Raw genomic sequence first — 12,883 nt, 5'->3', positions numbered from 1 at the left:
GGAAAGTTGTTAAAAATAACTTTTTTTTTCAATAATGTCCCACGATACACATATGTGGACATCATGTTTATCAGCATGCTGACGCATGAAAAATAAATGACGTTTTTAAAGCAGCATATTAAACATTACTAGAAACACTACTCTTTACAACTAAACAGGTTTCAATGGAAAAACGTTGAGGTTTCTAACCAGAGACACTTTTGTTGCCACTGCACCCGTAGAAGCGCTTCACGGAAATCGACGTCATGCTGTTGTCAAATGACTCGGTGCATCAGAAGTTTAACCCTTTAAATAACAGTCTAAATTGTTGTGAACAGTATTCAGTCAGTTTAAATTCATTTAAATTATGCGTTGTATTTTGGCTTCACAATATGCAACGTACACGCATGTGGACGCGGGGTCACCGTGGTTGAAAAAAAGCTGGGTTCCAGTGAGGCACTTACAATGGAAATGAATGGGACCAATCCGCAAATGTTAAAATACTCACTGTTTCAAAAGTATAGCCACAAGACATAAACAGTATGCGTGATAACATAATTGTATTATTATAAAATCGCTTACTGTCCTTTTCTGTGTAAACTTAGAGACAATTTTACAACTTCGTTGCCATGATGACACAATTGCATAAATACAATGATTTAAACAACTCTACAGCTCAAATAATACATCATTTTTAACAGAAGAATTAATGTAAGCGATTTTATTAAATTATAAGCTTCACATTTCTGCTTTTAAACCCTAAAAAAAATTAGTTATTCAGACAAGCAGACAATTATGAGTAAATCTGTAGGTGTTCTGATGACACATGACCTGTCTGTGATGTGTGATTGGCTCTTTCAGATGTGAGTGACTCCAGCAGTGTGTCACTGCCTGCTGTCAGCTCTGAAGCCAGTCACAGTGTGAGTGAAAGGTCAGAGGTCATGGGCAGGGTCAGCAGAATGTCCTGGAGAGAAGCACTGCTGCTCCATTCTGCAGACACACAAAGTAAGAAACCTACAAATATTGACAGTAGCTACATGTTTTCTTACGGTTCAGACCTCTTGATCAGATGTTTGTTATAATAGTCATGTTTGGAGTGCTAAACACGCTTCTGTTCACATAGAGCTCAGCTATGAACAAGTGACTCTGAACTGAATTTTGAGAGGTAGATCAGTTGATATGTGCTGTTTGTACAGAACTAATGTCTTTCACATCATTACCATACTTTAACATAAATGCATGCTTCGCTTTATACTGTCCTGTTAATCACTAAGGTTCAAGGTCACGATGGTTGATTACTTCTATAGACGTATCTTGAAACCTCTGCATTCTGTTCCGTTCTGTTGCAGTAGCTACTAGCCATCTAGCTGTTTTTATACAGAAGAGTGCATCTTATGTAAACGCCCCTGAAGAAACAAGTCATACAGGGCTGCCGATAGACCGATTAGTTGACTAGTTGTTCAGGCAACCCGTTTGTTGATGTTGAATATATATATTTTTGCAAAGGCTGTTGTTTTAATGCATTATTTCAGTACTATTAATTATATAAGAAATAATGCGTTGAAAATTAACGCAATTTGTCATGCCACTGTAAAAAGAAGTGCTTTGTTTTGTTTTTCACCAATGAAGCAACCTCTGTGTTTTTGGGTGTCAGTCAGCAGGGGGCAGTCATCGCAGCTCCAGCTGTACAGGCAGCAAATTACAGCTGTTTAAAGACAAGTGCAGGGGTCTCCAGACATTTTATATTTTTTTAAGTTTCAAACTACATTTAAATGGACACAGCATCCTAAAAAACGCTGCGTTTATGACTAGAGACTCCGAAAACCAGTGAAACGTGGACATTTAATCCTCCTATGGTATTGGAAAAGGGCACCTCCCTTTGGCATTCAGTCATTTCTTCTTCCCTGAAGAAAGAACAATAAAACTATGCATTTCTTTTGGGATTTTATGCTATTTTGATCTTATTTACATGTAAATTTCTAAATTGTACCATTAATTTGCATATCAAAATTAGGGATATGCGAGACTAGTCGACTAAACGGTTCTGATGCTGCTAGCTAAACAAATTTTTTTGACTTTTTGAAGGTTATTTGTTTTTTGTTTTTTTAGACTAGTCGACTTAAACATTTCTTTTAAACGTCAGTGAAATTAGTCGTTCTACACATCGCTAATACAAATAAGCAAATTTTTGCAAAAAAAAAAATACAATTGAGAACCTACACTTCTATAAGTTGAAACAAAGAAAATATGAGAATGTGACATAAATTGGAGGCAGATTGCTGCCATCTGGTGAACAAAATATAAATAACATGACCTGAAAACCATGTCACGCCAGTAACAGCCAGTAGATGGCTATATTCACATACTAGTCTGATGGTTTGTTTGAATCTAATTTTATAATTTATCACAAGATATGCATTTGGATATATATTTAGACATCAGACATGATTTATTATTTGTCAAAGTTTAGCATTTTAAAATTGATTTGAAGTGTCAGTTTTTGCAGTTAATGTCATTTTGCTTGCAATCAAACCTGACCATGGTGTTACAAAGAGAAGACACAGAATAAGCATTACTCTACCAATAATTTCAAACATAATTTAATAACTCAAAGTAAATGGGTAATAATGTCAAGAAAATTAACATCAAGAAATGAAAATTCAATTAGAGTATAAAACAGAAAAGTAAATGTATTTTGTATGTGTGTGTGTCAGATTGCTGTTATCAGTTTCATTTCTGAGTGTTTAAGTATTATGGCTGATTTTCTTTTTTTTTTTTTTACAAATGTAAACGAGCATTGTGTTTAGGGCTGCCCCCTGATAGTCGACCAAACGTTAGTCGATGAGAAGAGTCTTGGTCGACCAAGTTTTGATTGGTCAGTTGGTTGCAGAAAAAAAAAAAAAACTCCACAGGAAACCGACAAACACCGCTGGTTGGACACTAGGTTGTACTATGGGATAATTTGCGTTAAGAAGGTTTAGGGTTAAGCCTACACAATAAAGCAAGACACCTTGATTTCAAACTTTGAACTTTATTTATTTTAACTAAAAATTCAAATGAAACTGGAAAAAAATTAAGTGCAATTAAAATGTGTGGTGTTCAACTTTTTGAAAGATGGCTTTACAACAGTTGTGAAGGGCAACATCTCTTTGGCAAAGAACCTACTTCATCTGTGCATTCTCTACCGGTCGGTAGAGAAATTTGTGTAAATTACACAAATGAAGACATAAAAACAATTCTAAATGTAAACATAATTATAATGATGATAATAATCACTGAAATATAAATCATGGTTGGAGGTGAACGTGTTTTTGTATTATTTTATGTTTTAATCACAGATATATAGGCTGCAGAGTTGCGTTCACAATGAACTGCTCTGTGGAAATAAAGTGAACTGAACTCAAAACACCTCCTGAGGTCATTTGCAGCGCTCATAGACGTTCTTGCAAAAAAATAATTCAGAAGACAAACAAAGAGAGTGAGAACCGTTCACAAGCGTGTTTCACGAGACTGCACGGCGCAGTACAAACATACACGCGCATAGACGGCTTTTCTGTCATCTGTTCTTAATATAATAAAGTGTTTCTTCAAGCGCGTGTCTGTGTGTCTACGGGCAAATTATTTGTAATATTAATTTGATAATAGCCTAATAATAATTTAATGGGAAAACGAGCCAAATATCATCTTGACATGGTCAAAGGCATCAGCTATTGGTGATCACTCTGACCATCGTCGATCCCCGAGATCATCGTCTGTCGGCACAGTCCTAATGTGCATTTCTCTCTATAAATTAACAATGTTCAGACAGTCTCCTTGCTGGTTTTCTGACACATTCAGAATCATTACCGCTTTTGCCGGTGTCGCTGTGGCTCACTTCATACATGCGCTTGTAAAATGTATATTTTAAAGGCTCATTATTACGGTTTAGTATTTCTCTGTAATGTAGAACAGTGTTAGCAATATTACTTATAACATTCTTTCTCAGCCCTGGAACTCAAACCATTTTCTGATGCCCTCCAACATACTGTATATATATTTAAGTAATTGCATATCGTATGAATATCATAAACATGCGACAACTAGTCGACTAATGGCTTAAACTAACAAATACAAGTCGACTAGGAAAATCTTTGTTCGGGGGCAGCCCTAATTGTGTTAAAATCTCACCAGTTCATACTTGTTTTTGTGTAAGTGTGTGAGAGGGTGTGTATGTTTTGTGCTGAGGATGGTTTAGAGTCTCACCCTGTAATTTCTGTCTGTTTTTTCTGCATTGTGGCTGATTTCTTGATTGTAATTTGCTCTTTTTTGGTCTTTCCCATTCATTTTCAATGGTCGGTCAATTTGAATACCAAATGTGTTGCTTTTTATTTTTACGACCACTTAGTCTTATTGAATCAAGCCCAATTATTATTATTATTATTATATATATATATATATTTTTTTTTTTTTCCTTCAGGTGGCAAATGGAGGAAAAGTCACCAAGTCTTGTACCGCTCAGATAAAGGAAACTTTATTTTGGAAATTATTTTTGTCCAAAATGACTATTGGAGGGTTAAGACATTACAGCATAATTTTCTGTAAAGCTGCTTTAAAATGATATGTGTCAAAGCGCTGTACAGATAAAAATGACTTTACTTGACATGATACAACCACAGTGAGACCACACCAAAAGTTTCAGTCTGATGCATGTGTAGAGATGGAACACTAGCATATTATTTATTTTGATTATTATTATTAAATAGTGAATTATCTATATTTGGGGACCTTTTCCAGCAAATTAATATGCAATTAATTGAGATTGGATTAATCAGTCGGCATATCATGCCATGAGTTAGATTTTTTTTTTTTTTTAATGTATTGATTGACAGCCCTTATGTTTACACAACTGCTGTTAAGAGAAATGGCAGAAAATAGAGGTATTGTGGTATTGAAGTGGATTGACCTGTTCACACAGACAGTAGGCTTTTTGATCTGTTCCTGTAAAGTGTTGAATGAACTGAATCATTTTAGAAGTCACACCTGTTTGGAAATGGTTCGTTGACAGATAAGGTTTTTGAGATGATAAAAGTTAGCAATCTTTTAAAATAGTTTAAACACATGGATCACATTCTTAGAAATGTACATTTTGTGTCCATGTTGATTTCATACATTTACTACAATAAAATATTTAATGACGAGTAAAAGGTGATAATACTTTCATTGTTTTCATTTCTTAACCATTTTTCCTGATTTCAAACATGTTTTTGTTTTCTCTTACTAATATCAAGAAGTGTTCTTAGGGTTACTCCATTTTACCTGAAAATGTAACAACAAAAAAAAAGTATCTTTTTTTTATTAAACTTCACAGTCATGAGGTTCTAAAGGGCTCCTCTGTTTTTTGGCTTTCTTGTCACATAACAACAGAATGGCCTTCTGCGTGTCAGTTACACCACACGACTGACTTGGTGCACACAATTTTTCAAATATGAATCATGCTTAAACAATATTGTTTCTAACAATATTATAATAAGATTATTCCAAACTTCTTATGTTTATTTTAAGAATTTCAGCTTTTAATGAGACCACTTTTATTTATTTATTTTTACTGTCTTCAGACGGCTATACCACTAAGACATTTATTATTATTTTTTTAATTTAAGCCCAAGATAAAATATCAAAATGAATGCATGTTCATCATAGTAGAGATGTAAGTAATGGTTGTGTGAATTGGATTTGAATGTATTTTTGAATAACTTACTTGATCTGGACAAAACAAATGAGTGTCACGTTATTGACACTTACTGTGTGAATATACCCTGTGAGTCTGCTTATTGTTACGTTTAATATTTCTGTATGTTAATTAAGCTGCTAACACTTCTCATCCTGTTCTCAGGTCTTTCCAGCATAAACCACCAGCAAGAGGTAAGACTTCAAACTCATTGAACCTAACATAGCTTCAGTGTCTCGTTCCTTCTGAGATCCATAGTTTTTTTGGATCAGTGATGAAAACTAGCCAAATCTGAGTGTGAGGTCAATATGCCACACCAGTGATTATGCTAGAGAAGCTGTGTGTGTGTGTGTGTGTGTGTGTGTGCGTGCGTGCGTGCGTGCGTGTGTGCGTGTCATTTGTCGTGTGTGTCGTTTGTCGTGCGTGTCATTTGTCGTGCGTTTGTGCATGTCTGAGCAGTGATGAAAGTGTTTAGTGCCTGAAGTACATGTTTCATTAGTATTCATGTATGTTCATGAAGGTCTCTACACTTGAACTGAGCTCTGACGATGATTTCAGAGTGTGTTTGAATTTGTGTTGTAAATACTTACACTTTCCTATGTATCACAAGCCCTTTCGACATTTCATTATGTTCATATCAACGATTCAGTTTTCACTACTTAAAGTGCAAAGTCTTCATATCAGGAAGGGAATTGTTACTAGTGAAATGTTGATTTTTGATCCAAGTAATTTGTACTAGTAAAAGCATTGATGAGGTAAATGACGTAATGGTGTAATTCTTGATGTATGGAACTGAATTTTCACTAGTAGAATCTCACAATGATCTGTCATTCACTCCTGTTCAAAATGCATTTACAGATATATATCATTTCTTACGTTGAAATTCCAATTTCACATGTCAGCAATGTACTTCTTACTAGTAAAAATGCTCATTTCTGGTATCTGTCATGTGATTGTAATTGGTAAGAAAGTTTAGTTTACTCTTTAATTTAATGCTATCTGAAATCTATTTCCAGATAAAATTAAAAATTAGCATTTTTACTAGTTGTAGTTCAATTGTTGACCTCAGGAATGGATATTTGCACAAGTAACTAATTATTCATATACAAAATTATTATTTTTACTAGTAAAATTGCTGATATGTGAAATTGGAATTTCAATTAGTACAAAATTATAGATATCATTCTATAATTGTTCACACAATTACACAGCAGTGAGACAGATAATTGTGAAATTCTACTAGTGAAAATGGAGTTACAGATCTTGTTTTTACTAGTTGAATGAGACGTAATGGTTATTTTCGCAAGTTATTACTATACTTTTTTTTTTTTCTTTTTTTTTTATTAAGGATGAATGTTTTTTTACTAGTGCAAACCATATTACTGACATCACGAAATAGCATTTTATCTAGTGAAAATTGCATTGATGATATCTTTTATTCATATCTTGCACATGATTAAATGTAAAAAAAACTTGCAATATTCTGATTGTTGTTTTTTGTTATTTGCTCTAGCGGTTTGGCATGGGTTTGCCGTCTGACCCATCAGTTGATCCAGACTATTTGTCCTCTACAACCATCTCAACAGGAAGCTACTCAACAAGTGAACACGAGCCCAATCACACTGTTACAGGTGTTTTAGTGCTTCCTTTCATAGTCCCAGTGACACATCACATCCTTTGGCACACGTCTGTAATGGTCCTCCGTAATCCATGTCTTTTTCATAGACTGTCTTCAGCATTTATTCTAGAATATCTGGACATGTGTTGGAGACATTTAGAAACCTAGTACGTCATTGTTTTTACACGTTTCGCGCTGATCATGATGCGCCAGGTTTGATTATGCACATTAATCGGATTGACTACATTTTATGGACCCTTTTTTCTCTTTGGAACTATCCAAGCTAATGAAGTCACCGTGAAACATGAGTGGTAAAAATATCTTCAATAAATTGAAAAACACACTGAGATGCCACAGAGTAAGATCTACAACAACTGTGACCACACTCATGTGGGATATTCAGCGGGACACACTCTCTGTCTCTATTTTACAGATGTCTCTCTGATCTGTATGGAGCCTGTTAGTGGAATAGAGAGCTCTGTGTGCAGCCCATCACCCAAATCCACTTCCTGTCATGTGACTGGTAACACGTCACAGGAAATGAGGGATTCGGTCCAGCAGATCATTGATAAATACACTAGAGATCTGGATGTTTCTCTCAGAACTGTAGGAAGGCACTCAGGTAAATATGCAGCATACCCACAATATGCAGCAAAGATGTGTTATAAGTGTGCAGAAACCGCACACACAGTCTCCTCTGCTCTGTCCAGGTGCGGCGGGCAGCACGAGTTCTGGGTCTCCATCCTGGTCCAGTGTCCTTCAACAGGGTGTAGAAGTAAATCAGTCTTCACTGCATCATGGAGACGCAGCTGAGCACAGAAGCTCACTGAACTCTGCTGTAGATGTGTCCAGCACAGAGCACTCAGGTCAGACCATTTCCTCAAAAAGCCCCTTTGAGCTCTAGCTCCTTAAATGCACACTCACATTTACCTTAGCATGGAGACATTTTGCAGGTGAAGAATTTCACTGTGCAAAGGTTAATGTGACTGCTCTTTTAGTTAGCTGTTCACCGGAGTTGATGAAAGGTACGTTTGTTGCTTTTAATTCTAGTTACATTTGCAAGTTTTAATGGATGGGTCCACAAATAATCCTACGCTTTGAGAGCAATGTTCCCCAAAGACAAATGGACCCTTTTCACACTTCCGCGTTCGCGAATTCACTGTAAAACATCAAATAATGTGTTGTTGCAGTACTTTCAAAATAGCACAGGGTGAATATAATTAACATACTCCTTTTTTGTTTTTATTAGCATTTTCCGTACTGTCTCAACTTTTTCGGAATTGGGGTTGTAGTTAGTAAAAATTGGCAATTTAAATACATCACTGGCCAGTTGATCCATTCAAATTTTTATATCATGATCCATAACAATTTTACATCATAAATAGCAGTTCGTTTCCGCTAGTTAGATTGAATTGCATTCAATCAGAGTTACCACAGTCATGGAAAACCTGGAAATACCAGGAGTATTAGATATAGGTAATAGAAAGCCTGGAAACATTAAGTGAATAGGGGCAGTCCAGAAATATTAAAATACACCGGGGGGAATTTACTAAGAATAATTTGCGGCCAGTAAAAGCAACAGTTTTTTGCAATCTTGCTGTCCTGTTTTGAGCGCTATATAGAGTAGAGGTTGACCGATAGTGGGTTTTGCCGATACCGATAACTAAGGTGGGAAAACAGGCTGATAGCCTATTAATCGGCCGATAGTTTTTCAAATTTATAATATAAATTAATAAATGAAATGGTAGTTAAACGCAACTTTCGGCCTCGATTAATCTGTAAATCCAATATATCGGTCGACCTAATATAATACAGAGGAGGATGCAGCAGACCACCATTTTCTGACACACTTCGGCAGGACTGAACGTCACTTCTGTCTACTATGATCCAGACATGCCGATAGTGCGCTTGACTACACAGAATATTTGAAAATATAATACTCCATCATTTTAGGAATTATTGCTGATGTGATCGATTGAAAATGTACACAAACAATTCTTAAATGAGATACATTTTACTGCCTGCTTTCATCTGGCAGTAATATTGCAATGTAAATTGCACCGGGCATTTTTTGTGAATGAAGCACATTCTATAATAAGCCTATTTTACATACAAATGAATGCTTAAATACTCGAAGCCGCACAATTTCAGCACTGATTGCGTCTGCTTAAACTACATTGTGGGTGTTTAGTGAATAAGACTGAAATACCATGCCTGAAAGTGGTGCAACTGTTTAGTGAATTCAGCCCACATTGTTTTGAAAAATAGAGCCACAAGATGTACACACGCCGCCGCTCTTCACCCGTCACAGCGTCCAGCTATGACTCCGGAGGCTGCTCAAATTTCTGCCGCGCCACTGAGCACAACTCGCATAGTTTTCCATTAAATTCTACCCAAATCATTATCAAAGGGCATATATTATTTACTCTAGCCATCACTGGATGATATATTGTGTACATATGTTTCTTTCATATAGCCTACACAATGTGTAGTCAGTTTGTGCATTTACACCAGTTTCGTTCACTAACCTGCAAACTCCTCAATGTCACCTTGTTCATTCTTGAAGAAGGGAAAAACCGTGGTAACTTTTGTGTGTACTGTCTGTCACCTGAACCGCATTGACGTGCCCTGTGTTTGATAGTCATGCCATGTCCTACCTGTGATGCAGTGTGGCGCTTCTCGTCCTCGACCGCCTTTTATTCATACCAATTGTGAACCAATTCGGGTGGGCACAAACAACTTTCACACCAACCAATTAAACAGACTTGGTTTTGCACCAAAAGCTCTAGTTTGAAAGCACCCTGAGTGTGAAACAACAATTTCAACTGTTTCTTTCATTATTTTTAGGTGACTTCCTGCCTTTACAGCCCCTTCCAGACATTGACTCATCCTCCTCTTCTTCCTCTAGAAATTTAGTGAGAAATGATCCAAGTAGCAGAACACAGGTAATGTTCTTGCAACTGTTTTTAATATTTATTTAATTGTCCTTGACAATTCCATGGTAACATCTTTGCTTTATCATTTCAGGGGTGGAATGAGGCAGTAAACCGGATTATGGAGCGCCTCTCAGATCAGTTATCCATCAGACGGTCCTATCAAGTCCAAGTGTCCACACGGAACCAGCTGACTGTGGAACCATCTAGTGCATCGTCCTCAATGTGTAGCAACCAGGAGCAAGCCTCCAATTTTAGCCACCTGATTGGTTGCCTCACAAACGAATCATCACAGTCCTCTTCGATTTTGAGTGTGAGGCAGAATTCGATTGGCCCTCAGAGCAGTGTCAGTCAAATCTCAAATAATTCAGCCTCCCCACATCCCAATAACAGCAACGAATCAAATTCAAGTGTCGCAGTCCACGTTTTGAGCCAGTTGATTGGCATAGCTTCAAATATTGATTCATCTCAGGTACTTGATGAAAGTAGCGCACTCGCTGATGAACTGGAGGAAACTACTCTGCAGATTCATAACACGGGTAATAAACTATGGCATGTGGAATGTGTTTTGTATGTAACAGTGGTTGTATGTGTCATTCCTCAAGACTTGTCATTATCTTTGCTTTATCTGCAGAAGTTAGCACCATCTCTAGTGTAGGTGGTGGAGGCCCAAATCTGAACTTAAGTCCAGAGGGGGCTTATGAGATGGTGCCATCAGAAACGATATCACCTGCCCTACAGCACCCAGAAGGGGACAGGAATGCTTTTAGTGAGGCCCCACATGGTACGTGAAAGCAGAAAAACCGCTTCTGAAAAGCGGTGCATTGCTATTTCTCAGGCAATTTCTCAGATCTTTCTTTGTAGTCTTTGTTCCTTTTTGTTAGTGCATTTTTGTTTCTTTTCGTTGCTTGTTCGTCAGTGCTGCTTTCTATTCGTTGCTGCTTTGCTAGTGTGTCGTTTCTTTTCTTTGCTGCTTCGTTAGTGCGTTGCTTATGTGCTGCATCATTAGGAGGCGAAGCTGCTGGAACCCCATTGTATTTGTACTGATTTTCTTCTTTCTGCCCTAAAAGTGTCTGGGCATCAGAGACCATAAGTCGTCGAGACACCAAACTTGGCTGGATGGTCCCAAATCCCCCCCCTCCCCCCACTACTCAGGCGCACAAACGCACACCCATCTGACCCTAGGTGGCGCTATAATAAACACTTTTACGTTTTGGCTCTTATCTCTGCAACCGTAAGGGCTAGAATCAAAATATGTTTTTCCTCTGATCCCTTGAGTCAAGCACGTCTATATCAATTTCATTTCCGTCTATAATTGTTTTCCGCCATTTTGAATTTTTTGCAAAAAATGCTTTTTTGGACTCCACCTAGACCGTTTGTCCGTTCGGCACGAAAAATTGTATAGATCATCTACAAACCCTCCTGAGAAAACATGTCACACCAATTTTGATACGTCACATAGTTCCGAAGATATTAACGATACAATTCCTTCGGTTTAACGTGATTTGAGTAATTGATCAAAATCTACTCAACGCAAACTCAGTACACATAGTCAACAGGATGTTTAGAAGATGTCAGCAAAGTTTCGTACAGTTCCACACCTTGGGGACACTTTGCAGCCGTTTGAGTGACAGTTCAATTTAAATAAACATCTGATTTGGTTCAAATGCTAACATTCTTAAAAAATAGATTCGACAAATTAACAAAAATGGCCGCCAACGGCCAATCAAATTTCAGCACCTTATAACTCGAATTGGGAATGACCAAGGTTTATGGAAATTACTATAAACAAGCAGGGCATCTACACAAAGCCGCATATAACATTTTGTGACAATCGGCCACACGTTGGCGCTACAATTAGCTAATTTGTGTTTTTGCTCATAACTCCAGAACCGTATAGGCTACAATAAAAAAAAAATGTAGCTTCTCTGAATCCACCAGTGCCCCCAAATCATAATCACTTGAATTTCCATTTGCGCAAGAAACGTTTTCTCCAAATTCTATTTATACGAAAAACCTACTTTTTCGGACTCATCCTAGGCCGTTTGCGATTCTCACGAAACATGGTATACATTATTCCTGACAAAAAGTTATCAAAATAATTTTGATACATCATATCGTTCTGAAGATATAAGCAAATATGTTTTGGGGCATGGTCTATAATGACTAGAGCCATATAACTATAAATCATTCAAATGGTCTTCAAAGAGTAACTAAAGGTAGACTAAGTGTGGGTTGCACCAACCAGGATTAATCTTAAATTTAGATTAAATCAAGGGTTATCTGATAATTCTGTTGCACCAAACTTTAAACTTTTTAAAAAGATAATCAGGGTTACATTTAAATAATTGTTTTCATCCTGATTTAAATTTCACAGTAAATCTGAATTAACTTTAATCCTGTTGCTCCATTCCTTTAAACTCTGATTTAAATCTCAGTTATGAATTAACTTTAAACTTGCAGCTGAGGTGGTTTAAATATTAAATTGACATAAAATAAAAAATGAATGTCTTTGTAAGAGAACAGTGAATATGCCATCAGACCTCTGAAGGCTGTTAGGGTTTGAGTTAAGGCCCGGGTATACGTTTTATTGCTTTCTGGGTTGGATCAGCCCGTCATGTACAACATTTGATTAGTTTATGATGC

The 12,883-nt window shown here is 36.8% G+C and overlaps 1 protein-coding gene across 2 annotated transcripts in view; it reads left to right on the top strand.

Moving 5' to 3' along the window:
• cep295 (centrosomal protein 295) overlaps positions 1 to 12,883 on the top strand; it is a 46,136-nt gene that overhangs the window by 23,977 nt on the left and 9,276 nt on the right. For both annotated transcript variants that reach the window (XM_051665624.1, XM_051665622.1), the window contains exons 17-24: positions 841 to 984; positions 5,852 to 5,880; positions 7,200 to 7,317; positions 7,738 to 7,926; positions 8,015 to 8,170; positions 10,152 to 10,249; positions 10,332 to 10,776; positions 10,872 to 11,021. In XM_051665624.1, the coding sequence (XP_051521584.1) occupies positions 841 to 984; positions 5,852 to 5,880; positions 7,200 to 7,317; positions 7,738 to 7,926; positions 8,015 to 8,170; positions 10,152 to 10,249; positions 10,332 to 10,776; positions 10,872 to 11,021 (1,329 nt within the window). The remainder of the gene's footprint in view (positions 1 to 840; positions 985 to 5,851; positions 5,881 to 7,199; positions 7,318 to 7,737; positions 7,927 to 8,014; positions 8,171 to 10,151; positions 10,250 to 10,331; positions 10,777 to 10,871; positions 11,022 to 12,883) is intronic.

Source organism: Myxocyprinus asiaticus, chromosome 31 (genome assembly GCF_019703515.2).
Source record: "Myxocyprinus asiaticus isolate MX2 ecotype Aquarium Trade chromosome 31, UBuf_Myxa_2, whole genome shotgun sequence".
NCBI lineage: Eukaryota > Metazoa > Chordata > Actinopteri > Cypriniformes > Catostomidae > Myxocyprinus > Myxocyprinus asiaticus.
The sequence above is the reverse complement of the archived record's forward strand: the minus strand, read 5'-3'. Positions and strand labels throughout refer to the sequence as shown.